The sequence below is a fragment of the Lepisma saccharinum genome, chromosome 5, assembly GCF_977018435.1.
Source record: "Lepisma saccharinum chromosome 5, izLepSacc3.1, whole genome shotgun sequence".
NCBI classification, from domain to species: Eukaryota; Metazoa; Arthropoda; class Insecta; order Zygentoma; family Lepismatidae; genus Lepisma; species Lepisma saccharinum.
The window spans coordinates 32199629-32222559 of NC_139233.1; the positions used below are offsets into that span (position 1 = coordinate 32199629).

At 39.0% G+C, this 22931-nt stretch overlaps 2 protein-coding genes across 4 annotated transcripts in view; one reads left to right on the forward strand and one right to left on the reverse strand.

The window, feature by feature from the left end:
- LOC145987750 (palmitoyltransferase ZDHHC3) overlaps positions 1–22931 on the forward strand; it is a 150134-nt gene that overhangs the window by 21357 nt on the left and 105846 nt on the right. Inside the window, exon 1 of one of the 3 annotated variants that reach the window (XM_083122416.1) lies at positions 3135–3185. The exons of 1 other annotated variant lie outside the window; for it this stretch is intronic. The gene's annotated coding sequence lies outside the window, so the exon portion shown is untranslated. Of the gene's footprint in view, positions 1–3134; positions 3186–22931 lie in introns of those variants that run through there. One more of the 3 variants, XM_083122418.1, reaches the window with a different exon arrangement.
- LOC145987749 (clavesin-2-like) overlaps positions 1–22931 on the reverse strand; it is a 71245-nt gene that overhangs the window by 17330 nt on the left and 30984 nt on the right. Inside the window, exons 2-6 of the mRNA XM_083122413.1 lie at positions 21306–21506; positions 11419–11578; positions 7844–7905; positions 6016–6209; positions 1626–1742 (exon numbers count right to left, since the gene is read on the reverse strand). Coding sequence (XP_082978539.1) covers positions 1626–1742; positions 6016–6209; positions 7844–7905; positions 11419–11578; positions 21306–21495 — 723 coding nt within the window. The 5' untranslated portion in view covers positions 21496–21506. The remainder of the gene's footprint in view (positions 1–1625; positions 1743–6015; positions 6210–7843; positions 7906–11418; positions 11579–21305; positions 21507–22931) is intronic.

A 22931-nucleotide genomic window follows, 5' to 3' on the forward strand; every position in this document is an offset into this window, starting at 1 on the left:
ACGTCATCGCACTTATCCACAATTCCTCTTCCCGAAGTAACAGTCTGCAACGTCAACAAGGGGGGTGGGGAAGAGAGCGAAGGCAGGGAGAGCGAAAAAAAACAGACTAGTGACCGACTGTCGCGGACCCCGTTCACCGGGAACGACAAGCGCTGACGCCGGGCCGCTTGCAGCCGAGTCTTGTAGCGAATGTCAGGGAATGCTCTGTAATATCATAATGTAAAAAAATAGGTTTACGGTAGGTAGTTCACATTCTATTTGATAAGCAGATAATACAGACAATAGAAACTTGTAATATTTACTACTATGAGATTCATTCAACACTATCCTCTTGTGTTTGTCAAATTTATTTGAGAGAGGGTACAGTGGGTGCAATTTGATTCCAAGGGTATATTGTCCTTTTAAAAGAATGGGAAGGTACAATGTAGCCCTGTATCCCATCCCCTTTCCTGCGCCACTGCTTGGAACAGAGTTCGAAATCGTGGGGGGAGGGGGATTCCTCACCAACACCAAAAATTTCCCTGCGGGGGAGGGGTGGGTGGGTTGCAACATCAAAGATAAGCATGTAATTTTGATTTCAAATATCGGAAATTCACAAGGAGAACGAAGGATTATGCCTGTCTATGCGTTTGTGAGTGTGGCGCACGTTCTCTCTCTCTCTCTCTCTCTCTCTCTCTCTCTCTCTCTCTCTCTCTCTCTCTCTCTCAAGACACCATTAAGAGATCTACACGAGTAACCAATATATGCACAATAAAAGTAGAAGTAAAATGCAAGACAAATGTAAGTATGAAATCTAATTGATTTATAATAGTAGAAAGGATAAACTAAGCAAAACCCAATACATGATGAAATCATTTCAGCTATTTTGCAATTTTTTAACATTTTATTCAGTTGGAATTTGTAGCTTTATAAATATCTCGTGTAGGCTATGTAAAAGTATCACACTAAAAGTATCACACTAATTACTTTATATATAAACCGTTGTGTACAATAGGTTAATGTACGTATCTCTGAGCAGTTTCTTGTAATATATGCAGAAAGGATGGAAGCCTCGAGTGAGTGGAGGTTTACAGACTGCTGCCGCGTGGCGCTAGCGTTCATGGTAGATAAATATAGTGGTCGCGCCACAACAGCGCACAATGTATCGTATGGGATGTGAAATTTTCGAGTGTCAATATATGCACACTAGTACAGCCACATGGCTGAAGTCTGTAAACCTGAACTCCCTCAAAACTTGCATCCTTTCTGCATATATTACAACAAGTACATTAACCTATCTAACTTTTCTGACATTTCAAACTGATCACCCGGTATATTTAAATATTTAATAATTGACTTTTTGCATGATAACGTAGTGTATATATATATATATATATATATATATATATATATATATATATATATATATATCTCATATAATTCATATATATGTAATTTGTGTGTGTATATTAAGAACCTCGCCGCACCACCAGTCTTCAATGATTTCTCACTCTGGCTCGAAATAAGCATAAAAAGCTTCATGTAATGTAACGAGAAGGGTTATTATGATCAAGATATCGTGCAGATTACGTTAATAACTTCTGAAGTATGCTTAAGCCAACCACATATAATATGTGGGTACTTACCATGAATCTACTTCTGATTTTCTCACCAAATTTCTTCTGAGCCCAGGAGTAAACGAATTTCAAAGGTCCGGGTACGTGCATGAGGTGGATAGCCTTGTGTCTCATGGGGACAGCTTTCTGTAAAAAGAATGACAGCGTGGCATCAGGAATGCAAATCTTCACATAATGAAGGGTGATATTTTTTAGATGGTGGCTGGGAGTTCCCCATTTCTGGTTGCTAGCATCCCCTCTTTTTGGTTTCAAGTATTTATCCCCGAAGATAACAATTTAATACATACTTTTTTTTAGAAAGTATGTGGGTGGAAGTGGGTTCCTTCTCCCGTTAGGTATGTATTTTACAGCGATTTCTTAATTTTATATATGAAGGAAGGGACAATCGGATTTTTGTACATCAAAGGGCATGATTACTGCTTACAAGTAAGTTAGATAAAAAATAATTGTTATTTTAAGTGTGGGGGATTGGTGGTAGTTTAATTCTCGCATTGTTTGTTATTTAGCGTCGCATTTCTGGCGCTTTTGCCCAATCGCGACTGTGATGATGAGTGATGATTAGATGAAACTGATGAAGGGACATACAAAGAACACCCATTCCCAGCCCAGGACTCGAACCCGCGAACTGGCGAATTTAAATGTCGATCATTTAACGCCTTGGAAACCAAGCAAGTAGGTACTTTAATTTTAAATGTGACGAGAGATTTTTGCAGGCTTGTTCAAGGTCCATGAATTTTTAAAGAAGTTCAATTCCGGTCCAGGAGAGAAAAATCAGCAAGCGTAAATGGGTTCTGGACCGAAAAGATCCTATTTATCTGTAAAGTATTTAAATTCTGTCCAGGAACCTTTTTCTTCGGATCAATTTACGTAAATACAGTACAGGAACCTTTTTCCGGATCAATTTCAATCCAGTCCAAGTTCCGTATTGAAATGAAACAATACGCAACATGGGCCAAATTGAAATTTTGTGAAAAAAAGTTTCTGGTCCTGTTGCGAAACCAAATAGAACCCATTAGAATTTTTGGGTTCCTGGACCTGTAACAACCCTGGATTTTTGCTCTTTTTTGGATGTCAGGGGAAGCCAGTGACGGACCTAGAAGAGTGAGTGGGGAAGCAGAAGGGGTGGAAATATTTTATTTTATTTACTCACATTTAGCATGCTCCTAAATATCAAACAAAAAGCAATTTTGGGCTAAAAGAGCATATGTCGTTTCTTTTCTGGGAGAGGGGGGGCAGCAGAGGTGAGGGACAGATCGACAGGGGGAGCGTCCATCTACCCTCTGACTGACTGTCCCGCCCTCTCATACACAGAAGTGTATCTCACAGTCTAGTATTGTTTTGAAAAAATATTATGTTACAAACAACTCAAATTTGGATGCTGGGGGTTAATAACAAGATCCATATTAGCATGAGAAGGTAAGACATATTGTTTTGTGAATATTCATTTAGTAATGTATTTTCTCCATTTTGTGTACAGAAATCCGAGGCTGCGTGAATTTAATATGTTTGAGTTAATCGGCAAACGGACAGACAAGATGATGTTGAAGTTGCTGCCTACTTTCCACGACAGTAAGTAAATGCAATTAATACATATATTAATATGCAAAATACAGTGAATGACATTACAATGCTGTACTAAATAATTATTAATCAATTGAAGTTGCTTGTGTACGCTATTGACTATTGATAATAGTGACGGAGACTGTATTAAAAGTTACCATATATGTTTTCGGATAAACTGAATTTTCAGGTAAACACGATTTGTATAAACACATTTTTAGTTGTAATTTGCTAATTTTTTGTTGTCTCTTGGTTAAATGGAATAGAAAAGAAAATCGAAATTGTTAGATTAGTTTGAGGACATTTGTTAACCGAATATTGTCCGTATTAATTTAAAAATTTTCTTTAATGTCTGGTTTGATGTTCTGTGGTTTTTATTTTTCAAGACAAGAAGTTTTTATTTCATGCTGCAGAGTAATTTCACTTTCTCTGGAAAAAAAAAAAGACTTCACACTACAACTAATTAATGCTATTAATTGACCACTCTCGCTTCGCAGTACATACCTGTTTCGTGAAAGCTACAAGTGAACGTGCATCACTGAAAGAATAAGAGATGGCGCTGGTTGTTCAACCAATTCTGCCATCTGACGGATGCTTTATAAACTATTATCCATAACAATATTAGTTTACTGAAGTTTTGAAATAACATGAACTGTTGAAACCTGGCGAGCCGGTGGAAGGGTTTAACTGGTTTAACTTATATATAATCTGTGGGGTTGGTGGTGTACCATACGGCCCGTACCCGAAGTGTCTGAAGTCCGGTAACTTTAATCAATGAAAAATAGAGAATTGATATTGCCAGAATTCTCGTTCTTTCAAAATTCATGCACAAGTTACTGTTTACAACAGTTCCGAAATTATAGTTTTTTCTAGACCGCATTGTGGGAAAATGATTAACAAACAACTACTTTTTCAACACAAACTTAAGATCAGTGAATAGGTGGAGTAAGAAGAAGAGCTAAATTTCACAATTTAGTCTCCAAATGAAGTGGAGTCGGTTAGCGCACTAGATTTGTACGAAATCTCATATCCGTTGAAAGTTCGATCCAGATCGCAAATACGCATCTCTAAACCATTTATAAGATAAAGTGTAACTTAATAATCAGACATGTTGATTACGGACAAATTGTGAAAAAATGTTACCAGTCTGAGCCAAGAAAAAATTATGGACAATGCTTGTACCAATATGTAAAAAAGGTACATGGAGGGTCGGGAATAATATAGAATTGAACATGCTATGTGATAGTCCAGGTATTGTCACTGGCATAAACCAGGATACATTTAGCAGAAGGAAGAGAAAATCATGGAAGGCCACACACACGATGGAAAACATTTTAGAGGAGGACCTGAGAATACTAGAAGTAAAGGGTTGAAGAAGGAACGCACAGGATCGGGAGAAGAGGACGACCTGAGAAGACCAGAAGTCAAGGACCTACGGAGGAAGGCGCTGGATCTGTAGAACAGGAGGATTTAAGAATACATGGAGTCAAGGGTTCTCGGAGGAAGACGCAATATCGTGAGAAAAGAACCAGAGAACACTAGAAGTCAAGGCTTACGGAGGAAGGCGCTGGATCTGTAGAACAGGAGGATTTGAGAATACCTGGAGTCAAGGGCTCACGGAGGAAGACGCAAGATCGTCAGAAAAGAACCTGATAACACTAGAAGTCAAGGCTTATGGAGGAAGGCGCAGCATCTGTAGAAGAGGAGGGCTTGAGAATACCTGGAGTCAAAGGCTCACGCAGGAAGACGCAAGATCATGAGAAGAGGAGGGCCTGAGAAGACTAGAAGTCAAGGACTTACGAAGGAAGGCGAACGATTGGAAAAAGAGGAGGACTTGAGAATACCCGGAGTCAAGGGCTCACGGAGGAAGACGCAAGATCGTGAGAAGTGGAGGACCTGAGAAGACTAGAAGCCAAGGGGTTAGGGAGGAAGGCGCAGCATCTGTGGAAGAAGAGGACTTTAGAATACCTGGAGTGAAAGACTCGTGGAGGAAGACGCAAGATCGTGAGAAGAGGAGGGCCTGAGAAGACTAGACGTCAAGGACTTGCGGGGGAAGGCGCAGGATCTGTAGACGATGACTTGAGAATACTTGGAATCAAAGGCTCATGGAGGAAGATGAAAGATCATGAGAAGTGGAAGACCTGAGAGACTAGAAGTCAAGGACTTACGGAGGATGGCGTACGATCGGGAGAGGAGGACTTGAGAATACCAGGAGTGAAAGGCTCACGCAGGAAGACGCAAGATCTAGAGAAGACTAGAAGTCAATTACTCACGGAGGAAGGCGCAGGATCTGTAGAAGAGGAGGACTTTAGAATACCTGGAGTCACAGGCTGACGGAGGAAGACGCAAGATTGTGAGAAGATGAGGACTTGAGAAGACTGGAAGTGAAGTGCTTAGGGGTGAAGGCGTAAAGAATAGGAGGACCTGAGAAGAATGGAAGTCAGGGGATAGTGAATGAAGGCGCAGAATCGGGAGAGGGGAGAAACTATATTTGGGGGCCTGATATGACTTTGAGTTAAGGGTTGTGGAGCAAAAAGAAGAATCAGGAGAAAAGAAAATAAATTATTTGGAAGACCAGGTCTCTTTAAAATCTGTTGAAGTGTGGGGATAGGTAGACAATGAAAAATTAATAAACAATAGGCAAATTATTGTGTACCAAAGAACTCTATTTATAAATGCAAGGTAGGTTGATTTGTTTCATCTTGTGTATGTAAGCAAACTTCAACGATATAATGTACGTACAATTCCGTATTAAATGCAATTTTTTTTTTATTATGTAGAAAACGAATTCTATATTTTGAGACTTCTGTAACAAAAACTATTACTATTATTACATTACCTCTCCTTTTCTGATGCAGTGGGATAATTCTGAAGGTGACCAGATAGTGATTTGAGCGACGACACAGTTCTTAATATCGCCGACATGGACGAAGCCTAGCACTTGATTCTCTTCATCTTCAAGGAGTGTTTCGTATGTTAACATGTGGATTTTTGACATATCCACATGGTTGTACCTGTATGGATCGAAAATTTCTGAAAATAGATAAAACAGAAGTAACTGTAAAATCAGCTGTTATGTAAGAATGTTAGTGATTTTATTTTAATGTTCTGCTTATAATATCCTTTACAATATATCATATATTACGAGGGTAAGTCAAAAATTATCTACACTTTTGCCACAACTTTTCTCAGGTTGGTCACACTGCCTTCAGCGCTTGTGTGCTATAAGGTAGTACTTTCGTGGTCATGTGGCCGAGGTTTGATTTTAATCACTCCATTGTTCTTCCTTTTGTTACAGATTAAACATGGCCGGTCCACTGGCAGTGTGCACCAAGGAAGGACGGCGATCAGTGATCCGATTTATCTGGTCTGAAGGTGTGTCAGGGACTGAAATTCATGTCAGGCTTTCAGTACATCTGATGATGTCAGAATAATCTCTTTAAATGATGGGTGACCATCGGTTCATCAGAATAATATCTCAAGCTTGTTGAATCTTCCCATCGGTGTTCCACGTGGTAAAGCGCTGTCCCTGTATTGTATTGAAAGGCTGTGATGAACTTCAACCCCTGACACATCTTTAGACCAGAGAAATAGGATCACTGATCGCTGATCTTCCCTGGTGCACACTGCCAGTGTAGCGGCCATGTTTTATCTGTAATAAAAGAAAGAAAAATGGAGCGATTAAGATCAAACCTCGGCCACATGACCACAAAAGTACAACCTTATAGCACACAAGCGCTGAAGGCAGTGTGGCCAACCTGAGAAAGGTTGCGGTAAAAGTGTAGATAATTTTTGACTTACCCTCGTACATCTGTGTAACGAGTGTTTCCTGGCAGTAGTATTACGAGTACATTAGTGTTAATATCAAGTAGCTACTGAGGCAGTATTTTAATTTTTTCACATTTCATTCTGTTAATACCTGTAGCCTACACTGAAACGGATAGTTATTGTTTGTTATCAACTTTTCTAAACCTCGTTCAAGAAGAATCGTTGGATGTCGGGAGGAATTTTAGTCATACATCAAGTTGGTATTGTGTAACGTCTCGCATAATAATGTTATCTTTGGAGTTTTGAAAACTCATAAAGCCATTTATTCCTTGGATTAAACGATAGAACGTGACGGGTTTTCACCAGATTCTCGCATCTATGGCGCAACCAGGGGCTACCTGCCCCTGCGTGCGGGTTTTCAATCATACACTAGAGGCATGGATATTTTGTTTTTGACATACACGAAATGTGAAATAACCCACTATAATGTTCATTTTTCATGTTTTTTAAGGGTATGAGGTGCATTTTCTTACCATGTTTTGTCGCCAAATGATGCGAAATGAGGTGAGAAATGTAGAGTTCATATACCGACGCAACACTTCATTAAGTCTGAATTATCCTGGGAGTTATGGAATTCACGGAATATTGATTAATTCTGTTGTGCCTATTTAAGAAGCAAAAATTTACTCCTTTACATAGTAATAAACGTAATACTCTGATTGCTACATAAATGTACTATTACAAGAAATGCCAGTTTATATACCGCTTTTGAACCCGAAATGTGCCCAGTTTTTGTAACGAAATATTGTTCTTTTGTACGCCATAAATATATGGCTCTACACATTACGCTTCCATGACAAAACTCCAAAAAGTCTAGACACACATGAAACGAAGCTTACCTGGTCTGGCTATCACAACTTTTCTTCCATATTCATCCCTCTTTGGCAATGGGAATAAGTATCTGCAACAAGAAAGCCAAGTTAGAATCTGCACTGACTTGGTCTCGTTTCGGATTTTGTCCTCCTGCCGGGCTGCGGCAGGGGGCAAGGATGTTGTGCATTTAACCTTGTTTTATCTTTCGATTGTTCTTGAACATACACACACGCACCATTCTTATGTCTGAATTTTCATTATACACTAAAAAGTAGTTGATCCGAATTTCATTGAACCCCACCCGTTTCAGATAAAAAAATGATAATCTGGAATATACTTATCTATATATGCATTAAACATGTAGTGTTCATTAAAAAATTAAAAATTATAGTGAATACGACTTAGTACTGTAGGGGAGAGCGGGGTCAATTGTAATATTTTTGACAAATTGTGCTTTCTCTCTCAAAGTATTGACATTTGGAGCTTCAAAATTAGTATTGGAACACTTCAATATGTTGTTATTTATATTATGCAGTTAGGATCCCAGCAATTTCAATATGCTAGACATTATTAATATTTTAAATATGTGTGACAAATGTTACAATTGACCCTTTCTCGGGGGCAAATGTAACACACTATAAGGGCAAATGTAGGACCTAATTTTACAGAAATACAAAATATTTTTGTCACTAACCGCTAAGCACGTCTTTACCAACGGAAATCTCTCATGACAATTAATTTCACCTTGCCTACCAGATGGCGTCGTCACCTTGGAATCAAGGGGTCCCGGGTTTGATACCCGGTGGAGGCTCATAGTAGTTCGGATCCCACTTTAAACTGTAGGTCCAGTCCCGATTAGCCTAACTGTGCATAAAGTGACCAAATCAACCAATTTACCTCGTAAACAAGGGGTTCCGGGTTCGATACCCGGTGGAGGCTCATAGTGGTTCGGATCCCACTTTAAACACCATCTCAAGCAATCAATCAATTAATTCCTCCAACCTGTTTGTTTTCCTTTAATGCGACCATCTTGTTAGGCTTAGGGGCTGTTGATATCTCCGTTTCATCGACATTGTATATGTCCTGAGGTTCGAACTACGTTGCTCCAAAACCTTAGATAAATTTTTAAAAACTTATCAACATTGTCTTTATTAAAATTCACAGCACGCGCTAAGGATGTTGACTATGGAGTCCTTATTGTAAACTGGGATTTATCTTTATACGAGTAAATACGGTACACAAGTCTGCAACAGCCATTTGACAATCTCCCTGGGACTCAGGAAATTTACACTGATTTGATTTTGCACATTGGTAAACTGTCCGACGTCTTTTGGAGTAAGTCCATATGACTTTTATGTACTCAGTTAACTGGGTCTCCCTCTCCATTGTGTAGTTTATAGCCCATTTTATGAAAAAAACTCGTTCGATTGATCATTTCTGTCTCACCATTTTGAAACAAACAGAATGTAATATTTCAGGATGTTTGTACTATGTTTCATATTACAATACAAGCGAATATTTTAAATGGGAAATGCACAAAGGGGCAAATGTAACAGTGTTACAACTGCCCCAATTAAAAGTGTTATATTTGCCCAAACCTGACGCCACATTGTTTGCTGGCTTCCAGCTACTACCACGACACCATACATTTATCATAACTGTCTTAATAAATACCGGGTGGCCAGAATTAAAGTTACCCAACTCAGAGCCCTCTGTACTCTGTTTGAGGCATCGTAGAACTCTGAAATTTGGTGAATCCACTCTGCAGATCATGGGAAAGAGGATGGCGATAAAAAAAATAGTTCAATTTTCCGCCACCAGATTGATATGTGGCGCTGTAATATTAAATATTGAAAAACATAAGTCAGTTACAAATCTTTATTGTTGGTTTCTGCCAGTACAATATTACTACCGTTCTGATAAAACAACTTCACCAGCAATGCATGCATATTTAATTGCATGGTGATCACTTCCGAACTTTTGTTCAGCACTCACGTTAAGTGATTTAGCTGAGTTATTAATTAGAAAGACATTTGTTAGTGGCTGGAAGTTGCGAGAAAATAATCTCTCGTTTATTGCAAGATTGCAAGGTAAAGGCAAATCCATAACCAATTGGAGCAGTTTACGTCATTATTACAACACACCATGGAAGTACAGCGCCACATTTCAACCTGGTGCCGGAAAATTGAACTATTTTATTTATATCGCCATCCTCTTTCCCATGGTCTGCATAGTGGATTCGCCAAATTTCAGAGTTCTACGATGCCTCAAACAGGCTACAGAGGTCTCTGAGTTGGGTAGCTTTAATTCTGGACACCCGGTACATCAAATATTGGATATTGCAATGATATATAAAAACCTTGATCAAACGACATCGAGAAACCACTATAAAAAAATAAAAGAGACCTTTAGGATTTTACTCACATGTTGAAATTTTGAAAGTTTCCCAGTAATATCCGCAGTAATCACAACGTGGGCAACAAGGCAGAGGCTCAACCACGAATTTTTGTCTGGGGTGGGCAAGTACCAGGATAAACGTAATAATAATAATTTTAATTATAATAATGTTAATAAAAATAATGTTACTTATAATGTTATTATAACATTATTATTATTGATTTGCTTTATTTTACTTCGCTTCTTGTGCCACTTTTGGCTAATTTTCGAAGATGGGGATGAGTGATGGCATGATGAGAATGATGAATGGATACTCGCAAACATCCATGCCCAAGCCGTGGACACTAAATTGTGTACGTATTCAAAGTTTCTTTAATAAATATTATATACAGCATATATTATTTAAATACATTACACAACCAATTCATCCATCTCACAATAAACCAACAGCAAAAATTACATAACTTGTCTCTGAAATGTGCACGCTCCCTTTCCTCAAAACAATTGTTCATGCATTTAAAACAAAATCAATTAAGACAAGTGTTATTTCTCTGTTTGGTCATTTCCAATGCATTACAGCGAATAAATTTAAATTGCGAGCGAAGCGAGGATGAATTTTTTTGGATCCAATTATTTTGCAGGCTGAAATCAATATTAATTTAATAGGGCTCGGAACCCACTTTAAGCTATAGGTCCAGTCTCAATTAGCCTTTCTGTGCATAAAGTAGAGTTTTAAAAAACACAAATCAATCATTAAATTTTACAACTTTTCTATCATTTAGATCGTCCGCCGTCCCCTAGCTACGGTTCTGAACTTGATAAGACTAAGAAAAGCAGCTATTGCGAGCAAGAAAATTTTACGAAAAGTATTTTTATTTGCATAAAATTTGTAGTTCTGGGCTGTAATTCCCCCCCCCCCCGTGGTTGCGCCACTGGCAACAACTCTACATGAGTCACTCGCAACTGACTTTTCCGTTCCACAGTTTGAGTAGTTTACGAAAATGCCTCACGAGAGCAGCACAGCAGCGATTGTTACCCGTGTTACAATTGACACAGAAGGATCTGACCATGACCTTGTGCTTTAGAATCATTTCTAGAAAACTTTATATCCAAGTCCTGTACAATTCCTCACGACATTTCCAGATTGTTTAAGGAGATAATTTAACTCGCCACCTCAGAGATGTGCGATCGCTTCTTCACTTACCCACTCTCAATGAGCTCGAACACATTCGGCTCCTTGTAGTCCAGGTGGAATGTCAGGTAGGCGAAGGTCCTCCTCAACTCCAAATAACGGATGAGCGTCTGCTGCGCCATCGGCAAGCTGAACTTCTTCACACGCAAGAATCGAAGAAGGAACTTCGCATCTAAAGGAGAAACGCCAATTAAATATTATAATGCGACAATGATCCAGTGTGCGGTGTGATCAAGAAGTACATATATTCACATGGAAATACACTCTTGTTGTTATTGTTAGAAATAACTATAGAAACATTCAAATCACAATAATATCTTTCCCAATAGTTCACTGTTTTACTGTTGATCTATACTGTTTAATTTTAAATATAATTTTCACAAATTGCTATTGTACTTTGCAACACGTGCATTGTCAATTTATTATTTTATTTGTTTTTGAGGGTTCTTTCGTTCCTACTTTATTCAGCCAAACAAGAACTTGACCAAGCTAAAGATAAAGGAAAACAATAAATCAACAAATTGAACATTTTTGTGGTGAAAATATGTAAATTGAATTTCCACTTTTTAGAATCTTCACATAAGAATTACATGGAACTTTACAAACTTTGTCTTCTTGTGAAAGAACTCGATGCTAGAATGTAAGAATAGTATAGATTTTCTAGTCTTAAGATCTTGTGCATTTGTGAAAAAAATATTTCTCATTGAGGCTAGTTTAAAAATGTCTCACCAGATAGCACATCGGATACTAAAATAAAAATTGTAGATGGTCATTAATATTCTTTAATCATTCACAAAATATGCAAAAGTATTAGGAAAAGAATGTTGCCATACATGAACTGTTTTTATTTTAAAAACCGCACTTAGTAGAAATGATAATAGTAATAAATAATAGAAAAAGTTGATGGTAATTATCAATAGCAATCAAATAAGTAAACTAATAATAGGAAAGTTTTAAAATAACGATCAATCCAGTTGTTTACTTTATACAGGGACATGTTTCAGAAAAATTTCCACCTGTCCTGGTAATCGAACCAGAGTCTCCTGCTTTGCAGTCAGATGTGCTACCCACTTTTTCTTGTTATACTGACGTTCGCTTTTTTCACTGGATTTCAATTTTATTTCATTCGTTATATCTAGAATAAACTGACTGTAAATTTACTATAACTTCGTTACTTCTCGAGCGAAGTAACTTTATCTCCGTTACTAGAGATAGTAACTTTCCTACAGAAGCGGTGATTGGGTGCCAAAAACGGGGGGCAAGGTCAGGTTACTTTTTTTTTCTTGTAGACAAGGCCATAGTGCCAGGACAAAAAGTGTGTGTGTGTTGTAATGATGCGATCATTACTGGATCCTTTTTATGTTATAAATTGTGTATGTCTATGTCTATGTCCTGTACGTTTGAGTTCTTGGCCGTTGGGGGAGCGGTAATTTTCCAGTAACGGTTTAGGTCATTAGCGAGGCCTATAAAAGGAAGGGAAGGCAGCAGTCGGCCTCAGATGTTTCGGTGCAATACGGCGAGGTAAAGAGGTGTCTCTTCTCTATGGGGCGAAACGAAGACTTTTCTTGATAATATGAATAGGCGGATACTTTAACTTTCTCTCTTTCTTTTAGTACACACACTTGCTCTTTTCACATTATTCCAATAGTTTATTTCATGTGGGAAACCGGGTACACAGCACACATACCTTCAGCCACCTTTTTTGGTACTGAGGGTTATATTTTTTTTTTTACTCGTGGAGCCAGTGGCTACGCGAGTCTACACACTCTCTTTGGGAAGGGGGGACAGGGTACACCGGAATGTAATGTTGTGAATAACGGCCAAGAATTAACTTCTGTAAATATAATATGAATAAACCTATATATATCTAAAAGGAAATGGGCGTTAAGTTGTAATTTGAAGAGGTACGTGTCTATTGCCTAAACTAGCATCCACAGAACTTCAGGTACTGCAAGTTTTGAACCTCGGGACAAGGATTCAAAAATGTATGGTTGTGTATATTGTGTATGTTGCTGAGAATCAGCTTAAAAACACAAAATATACCGTTACATACTGGGGGCTCATAGTCGGGATATTTTTTGTGAGAAGTACTGAAGGCATATGTTATTGCGAAGTGGAAAGAAAGTAATAGAAGACAAAATGGCAATTCAAATAGACAAGGAGCTCATTAGCAAGTTGCTAGGCAATGCGAACTTGGAAGGAAGGCCTGAGGAAGATATTGTGGGGGAACTTGAGAGACTTTCTCTAAATGTTACACAAGGAACTTCGATAAGGACCGGCGAGGAAAAAATGAGCAAAATCTTGGAAAAAAGCAACATTAACATTCCGATCTTTAAGGGAAACGTCGGCGATGTAAGTCCACACGATTATTTGTATGAATTACGCAATTATCAGGAAATCATGGAAATTGGGGATACTTTTCTCTTAGATAGAATCTTGCCGCTTTCGTTGAAGGAAATCGCTGCAGATTGGTTCAGATTTTCGAGACCTTTCGGCACTTTTAGGGAATTCGAGAAGGTTTTTCTTGAGGAATTCTTTAGTGTCGATTATGATTCGGAAATAGCAAGGATAATTCAGAACAATTACCAGTCACCAGACCAGTCTCTTCTTGCATTTATTCGACACACCAGGAAGCTTTTCGCAATGAGGGAGAAACGGGGGACAGAAGAGGAGGTCATCCAGCACGTTTTGAAATTTTCCCATCCTAAATTCAGAGCACACTTGTACAACAGAACATTCGCAACAATAAAAGATTTGGAAACCCATTCTATGGACATTCAAAAGAGATTGTATTCAGAAGCTCTGTACTATTGTCCAGAGCTAAGAGATAGCAGTTTACCACTAGCGTCAACTTCAGGGAGTGTCGCAAGGCAATTAGTAGCCGCGGGGGCAACAAACCCTTTCGGCCGCGTGGGAACAGAAGTATCAATGAGTGCCATAAACCCGGGTCTTTTCAACCGCTTGAGCCTTTCCGGGAATTTTGGAACCCCGTTGAGAGCAGAAGAACCGACGAGGAGAAGGGGGTATGATGGTCGGCAGAAGGGCGCCACCTGTGCCGTCTCTGAAGATACCGTTAGACCAGAACAGATAACTCCGGTTCTTGCACACGTAGAAGGAAAGCAAAACAGGGGGAGGAGTAGGAAAATACGTAACTGCAGAAATTTCACTTCTGGCGACAAAAAACCGTTAGTCACCTGTAAGGTTCAGGGAAAGGACTTCACGCTATATTTGGATTCTGGTGCGTCTGTGAGCACCGTGTCTGTTGAGATCGCAAGAGAACTGGAAAAACAAGGAAATAAGATTAACAATAAACGTATTAGTATTTCTTTGGCAGTAGGCTCTGTACAATCATGTGGGGAAATGTATCTTACAGTACATTTGAATGGGATGAAATTTAAGCATAAATTCGTCGTTCTGCACAATTGTTTCACGGGATTTATCGCAGGTCGTGGGTTCATAAGGAAGGCCGGCATATCGCTACATTTGAAGCAGGGAGGCTACAGTTTTGAGAACAGTAACGTCATTCATTTATTTTCTGCGGAGAAGAGGGAAGTGGGAAAGAGGCTTCCGTTCTCGCAGCAGGGGAGGACGTCGACTGTGGAAGCTGGAGCTGGGCTAACCGCGACGATGACTGCGACGATGGAAAGAAATGAAACTGTTGCTGAAGCAACCGCGACGATGGGAAATTGCAAACCACACCCCGAAACTGAGGACATGATTGACCGTGTCGAATGTTCGACTGACACTGTGCAGAAATCAGTTGCAGATTTCAGCGGTTTGTGTACTGCAGATAGTGCGAAGCAAATGAGAAAGAAACAGAGGAAAAAATTGCTTCGGAACACAAAACTGCCCATGGTTCGTCTCTCTGGAAGTAAAGATATGGAAGATTCTTCATTGTTGCCATTCTCTGCCACTGAGGGAAATGAAGAATACAATTCTGAGGAGCCACGTAGGCTTCTGGACACAGCCTCCCTCATTTCCGAGCAAATGAAAGACAAGTTTCTTGCTGACGTAGCGAGGGTTACAAGGAATGAGGAGGTGGAAGGAACGAAGAAGTACAAGGAAAAGGTGAAGACCCAGGCCAAATCTTCGTACTTCGACAACGAGGGAATTCTTAGGAGAAATTTGCCTACGGAAAAGTACAAAGAGAAGGGAAGAGGGAAAATATGGGCACCTACTTCTCTACATTCGCAAATTCTCGTGTCGTTGCATGATAATGCATTCGTTTGTCATCCTGGGAGATTGAAAACGTTAGCGAAGGTTAGGGAACAATACACTTGGATAGGCCTAACTAAAGACGTTATCCAGTATTGTAAGTCGTGCCAGCCATGCTGCGTATTAAAAGATGACAGGAATAAGCAAGATTTCATGTCAAGTAAGGAGGAAACGAAATTCAGGATGGAAGACGCCAAGAAGAAAGCTTGTGATAGGAAACGCCGCAAATGCACGTTTCAGGTGGGGAATAAAGCTTGGCTTAAGGAACATCCTATCTCTGGTAAGGCCCGCAGAGTAACCAGTAAATTCTCGGGGAAGTCCTCTGGATCACACGCAATTGTGGAGCAAACTTCGGCAAATACTTTCAAAATGAAACACAGCGGGGACGGAAGAATATTGAGAGCCAACCGTGACCAGTTAAAGCCTTATTCTTCGCCACCTGACTTTGCAAGGAAAGTAGCCGAACCCAATTCAGCAAAGAGAGCGCACGTAACTTCGGCAGGAGGAGCCAAGACGAAGATATATCCCCGATGCGTTACAAGCTGAGAAACAGATTCTAGTCTAATTTCAAAGGGGGATTTTTTGTAAATATTGTACATAGGGACTTATCTATCTTTTCTTTATTCTATCTTTCACTTATTTTCTCTACCTCATACAGTACTCATACAAAAGTGTCGTTTCGCAGTCAATTTCATCGCGAAAGTAACGCAAAGTTAGTGCGTATTCTTTTACCGCGTATTTTCGTCGAGAAGCCGCAGTTCGGTGGTGAGAAAATCCAGTGAATAGCAGTGACATCTCTGGATGTAGAGCCATTTAGACCCATTCATGTGGAACCCGGTCGAAGCGGTGTCTTCCGATCTCGGCAGGAGCGCAGAGCAGTGGCGTTGCCGGGAGCCGAACCAGCAGCCTTGGTGACTTGGATGGATTTCCAGGAGACTGTCTCTAATTGGTCCAGGAGGAAGGATGGAAGAGATGCTGAGTGGGTAAGAATCGACGTGGGTTAACCAGCTCCAGTGCTGAGGGAAGAACGCAGATCTCGAAGTACACTTGTGGACAAAATTAGAGTGAACATTGACTGTCAGTGTCGTGTGACCTAATGAAAGTGTGTTTGTAGTGAACAGAAACTGCGGACAAGTGTTTTGTGTATATTATTATTATTTTTCTAGGTTACAGAACTTTGATTTTTCTCTCTTCAGGAAGGGGGGACTATGTAATGATGCGATCATTACTGGATCCTTTTTATGTTATAAATTGTGTATGTCTATGTCTATGTCCTGTACGTTTGAGTTCTTGGCCGTTGGGGGAGCGGTAATTTTCCAGTAACGGTTTAGGTCATTAGCGAGGCCTATAAAAGGAAGGGAAGGCAGCAGTCGGCCTCAGATGTTTCGGTGCAATACGGCGAGGTAAAGAGGTGTCTCTTCTCTATGGGGCGAAACGAAGACTTTTCTTGATAATATGAATAGGCGGATACTTTAACTTTCTCTCTTTCTTTTAGTACACACACTTGCTCTTTTCACATTATTCCAATAGTTTATTTCATGTGGGAAACCGGGTACACAGCACACATACCTTCAGCCACCTTTTTTGGTACTGAGGGTTATATTTTTTTTTTACTCGTGGAGCCAGTGGCTACGCGAGTCTACACACTCTCTTTGGGAAGGGGGGACAGGGTACACCGGAATGTAATGTTGTGAATAACGGCCAAGAATTAACTTCTGTAAATATAATATGAATAAACCTATATATATCTAAAAGGAAATGGGCGTTAAGTTGTAATTTGAAGAGGTACGTGTCTATTGCCTAAACTAGCATCCACAGAACTTCAGGTACTGCAAGTTTTGAACCTCGGGACAAGGATTCAAAAATGTATGGTTGTGTATATTGTGTATGTTGCTGAGAATCAGCTTAAAAACACAAAATATACCGTTACAGTGTGGGGGGGGGGGCAGTTGGCTTTCCTAACACTGATTCTAGAATGATTTGATTTGTTGTTTTAAGTCCATTTTATGCACAGTAAGGCTAATCGGAACTGGACCTACAGTTTAAAGTGGGATCCGAACCACTTGTGCCTCTGAAAGGTGCCATCACTCTCCCTTCATTTCATTTCCTCCAATTCCAGGGGTTCCTTTCAGGACTGCTAATATTCCTATCAGCATATGTCAACAGGTGAATAACTAGGAAGAGCGACGCATAGCGTTACGCAAAATTAGGAAGGATACTTAACAAAACTTGCAGGGTTAATGATGAGGGAAAACGCTCAGAATAAAAATAAAACCAAATACCACCCTTTTAAAATCATATCTTAATTGCATAACTGGGAAAGATCTGCGCTCGATCAGCAGCTCTGAACTTTGAAGGAGACGAAGAGAAGTAAGCAGAAACATCCATCGCGACACTTTTGGCTGCTCTCTTGCTGAACAAGGCTTCGTGGCGGTTCCTCTCTCGAACCTTTAGGCCACTCTCTGTTGTCAGCATCCTCGAGCATAAATCGCCTTCGAAAAATTATACAATCGCAACTATACCATAAACAAATTCATGAATACAAAGCGTCCATCCTCATCTTTACCTTCCTATTTCCTTCAATCACCTTTCAATATCCAATTTCATCTGTTTCTTCACCTCGGCTAAAACTCAGTGGGCTAATGGGTTACTCTGACCCCTCTCAGGTACGGGAATGGTGATAGACGTGCATGGGGTATGAGGCTTCGACTCTTTTAATTTATGTTAGCATAGGCTACGGGAAAGGAGATTAGATAAATGAACAACATCTGTTTCTGAAGAAAATCTGCGTCTTCAGTAGGCTTCTTTATGGGCAATTCTTTTCCTGAAGATTGTTAATTTTTAAGATACTTTTATAAATTTACATCTTAGTTACAGATCTCCATAAACATAGGACTGAACACATTTCCTTCTTATAATCAAATCGATGCAAGTCTTGCAGTTTACATTACATTTACTGAACAAGGATCAAGCTGTCATATCCGTTATTTAAAGACGACCAGGTGCTTGCTTGGAACTTTATGAACGCTCCCTGACATAATGAAGCATAACTTTGACATGATTTGCGAAGGTTTTGATTACTGACTCCGATTTAATATAAATTGGACATTATGATCTGGCTTCAAGATATGTGAAGAAGTACAAAATGTTATAATTCGTAAAATAATATAGACATCGACTTGGTATCGGATATGGCAACATGTTAGCATGTTCACAGGGCGAAACCTAACCATGCCAGATATCAACAATGAATAACCTGATAAATAAATAATAATCATGGAGACGAAATAATCTGAACTTATTCTTTCGTATGATGGCATGTTAACATACCCACAGGGCGAACCTACTCATACGGCAGAATAACATTAAGTCCTGTGCTTTATGCAAAAATTGAAAAATATATTATGTACAAGGCGTATAAGTTTCAAAGAAATCAATCTGAATTGTCGTAAATTAACTTATTCTCACGCATGGTGACATGTTAGCAGGGCGAACCTACCCATTCGACAGAATAGCTACGTCTCTAAGCTAATTTGAGAACGAAGACTAAGTTCTTGAACCCTCCCATAAAGGGAGCTGATGATGTTAATCCATCGGAGTTTGTGATGAAAATGCCCCAGGATTAGGTTTCGAGGCTGTATTTATGCCCTCCGCATGTCAAACAGAGCGCCTCCCGTGACACAAAAGATAAACATAGCTACAGCTGTGATATATATAATTAATTTGTGTATAATGGCAATATCTTAAAGATTAAACAGTATGTTCCATAAGGTTCATTTTTCTATGTCTAAAACAACAATTGTGACCCTTGAAGTTCCTATAATATTCTCTACTACAAAGTTGTCACATTGTTAAAGAAACTTCTTTCCAATGTCCATAAGGCTTATATTACTAATAACTCCAACTGAAATTTAGCTCTTATGGCTTTCATAATAGTTTGATTCTAAAACTGAGAACACATATTTTTGACTAATTGTCAACAATGAAAGATTTTGCTTTCATAAAGCTTACAAATAACAAACACGAAACCTTTCGAATGAAAAAATTATGTCATTAGGTCAACCATTAAATATCTTAACTTTCATAACGTTTTATAGTGAATATACGTAAAAAGCAAAATAATTAAGAATAATATTAAATATGACCGAATATGGTTCGGGAGAATCATATCACCTCCACCGGGTAACACTGAATCTAGAAACCGTGGTGGCCAGTCGGTATCGGCTTCGTGGTGTAGGTGCATGGTCGTATCCAGCGGGGGGAAAGGTACCCCTGAAAAACAGCGGGTTGAAAAATTCCATTTGGTTCGGTGCGCTTTTTACCTAGGTACGTTCGAAAGTGAAATAATTGTCCCCCCCCAAATAATTTGAAATAAAATATTGGCAGAATTTCTAAGAATACATTCCTTGCCCTCCCTGGGGATGGGATGTGCTGTGCTGTTTGCCCATTCCCCCGCCCCTCCACCGTCTGTAGAAGAGCCTATTAGAATCCCGCCGGGTAAGACGTGAGCGTTTTGGGTCGTCATGATACAAACTGAGTAGAAAAGCAAAAAAAGGATAAGTGTAATATGTTTTGTGTATTGACTACTGCTTTTTTTAAACAGGTTCGATCATTTGACACGTCCTTTCCCATTGCATTAATATTTATTGTTATTAATTACCTTTTCTCTTGTACAAATGTTTATTGTTCTTTAATCTTAATTTCTATAATTTACTTATCACTGATAATGTCAGGATAGTGAGTAACCTGTATATACTTATCTTGTAAGGGCTGTTACCATGGCAATTACGAATGTATTTTGTCTTGACTTGGAAGTTCGGGCAATCATTGCGGGCAATCTGTGGTTCGTGCTTGGAGTTTGAATAGAGTGATAAAGTTGAATTATAAGAAGTTTAATTTCTTGGAGTGAAATGGATTTTATGTTAGGCACATAAGTATTTAGTTTGCAAAGAAAGTAAAATATACTTTCTTTTCATAGTGAAAACTTAACTTTGTTTTTTATTTGACGAACTAACAGAGAGATAATACCAATACCCTGAGAGGCATCACGTGAATGCTTTCGAGTCTTTCATGTGAACTTATTATTTGGTCTTTGACTAAAAGAACGTGTAAAGATCGGGAGCGTTTTGAGTCTTCATGATACAAACTGAGTAGAAAAGCAAATAGAGGATAATAAGTGTAATATGTTTCGTGTATTGACTACTGCTTTTTTTAACAAGTTCGAATCATTAATTCATTAAAATATAATTAACCTCATATATTTAAATGCAAAAGTCTAGACGCAAGAAAGCTCAGTGTGAAACCCTCTTCTTGAACAGATTCTCGCAATGAATTTGTGTATACAAGGGCGCCTTCACTTGTCCGAACTTAACCCACCCCCTTACTCCTGATACTATATATCGGGAAATACATCATATAATTTAAATTTTGAAATTGTAGCGTGAAAACATAGAGAGCAGATTAAGTGCCTGAGAAAAAATCCTGCTAGCGGCTTTATGTGTATATTTATAACAATGAAGATGGGAGAATTAATTTTCATCCACACGAAATCTCAAAGAAAAGTAGTTCCTGAATTAAGTTACTAGTTACTTGAAACAGTAACTCAAAAATGTGCCATTTACTTTTAACTGCGTTACATCCACAGATGCTCAGATTTCAACATGGAGAGAAATGTATATACTCACCTAGACGGCAGTTCTCTATGTCAGGGTTTTTGATAATCCAATCCCTGAACTGTGCAAGGGCCTGGTCACGTGTGTTCTTGTCCTCCCTGAGCTCCACCAGCGCCACCTTCTGCACCTCCTCCCTGAGAGTGCACACGTAGTCGTCCGCCTCTGTCACCCATCCTTTCTGCCTCATGTAGCTGGGACTCATGTTGTATTCGTCTGTAAGAGAAAGCAGTTTCTAAATAAATAAAAAACACGTACAAGTATTCTAAATATTCTACATAATTAGAAGTTTGTATTCTATTTGGAGAAGGAGCTAGAGAATTCTCCCCAACTCAATTTTCTTTCCCTACTTCCACGTTACTAAATTCCTCCCGTCTGCTTTAGCAGAGACCATTGACGCAACTGCGCATGCGCTGACTAGACGAGTCCACTTGCAAAATAGGGGTGGCGGCTGCAAGTGGAAGGTATTCGTCTGGTGATGAAATGTTTTTACCTACCTTCTCTCACGCGTGTGGATTCGTCCTCTCGAGCTGGTCTCAGTTTCCGCTGTCGGACAGTACTACCAAGGTTATTTTGCATTACTCATCGACAATTTTCACTTTTTGAAATTAATTTTGAGTTGGGAAAGTGAGAAAGAAACTCGGATAGTTTTGTTGTTTCTTTCACATCCAAAACTCTCAGTTGCGCCTTTCATCGCAGTTGACGTTACTTGTACAGATGGTTAGTTATATTTTCTAATATTTCTTACCATTTCAAATATCTCTCTTTTTTATCTTGTAGTCCTTACGGAACATTTATTTCCTAGTGAAGACCCATTTGTACAGAGAGGCCCAGGTGTTGTAACCCCTAACTTCGGGCCTGATCAATGTATGGCGTTCTGGTTGTTCACCGACATAGTTACTTCATCACTTGGGATGAGGTGTAACTCAGAGTGTGTGTGTGTGCTTGCGTTGATGAAGGGTTCTGTTAAAGTTACCGTAACATTCCACCGTTAAAATTTAACTGTCTGCTTGTTAATTTACAAGAAGTAGAATACGTTGAAATATTTACCGCTTGAAATATTACACACACACACATACTTTTAGGCCTATTACCGACACACATAAGAGAAACTTTCAAATTTAAATGTTAGTACCATATCTTACATAAATATACATAATGATTATACATTGCACATGCATGCAGCATAAATATATTTTTTAAAAGTGTATCATTAAAATTACATTAAATTCGGTTAATTTTGTAAGAACTGTTTATACGTTAAAGAAACCGTCATGGCCATTCTTTTTGCGGTACAATGTTAGAATTTACCATAAAAATCTAACATTTTGACTGTTAATTCACAAAAACGGGAAGCAACAGTTTTTTATTTAGATTTGAATATTTTACCATGAGTAAAAGTAGATAATGATTACGAATTCAAGATGCGTGCACATAAATACATTTTTCGAAACTGAATCATTACAGTTACGTTAATTAGATTAACTATGTAATGACCGTTAACACTTTTAAGAACTGTAATTTTGTTACGGTAGTTGGAGGGCAGCGGAAATTGACGGTCGTAGACCGTTATTTCTCCAGTCAACTTTTTACAGTGAAAGTGTTTAAGTCCAATAAAATGGGTAGCCTGACAATTGCGAT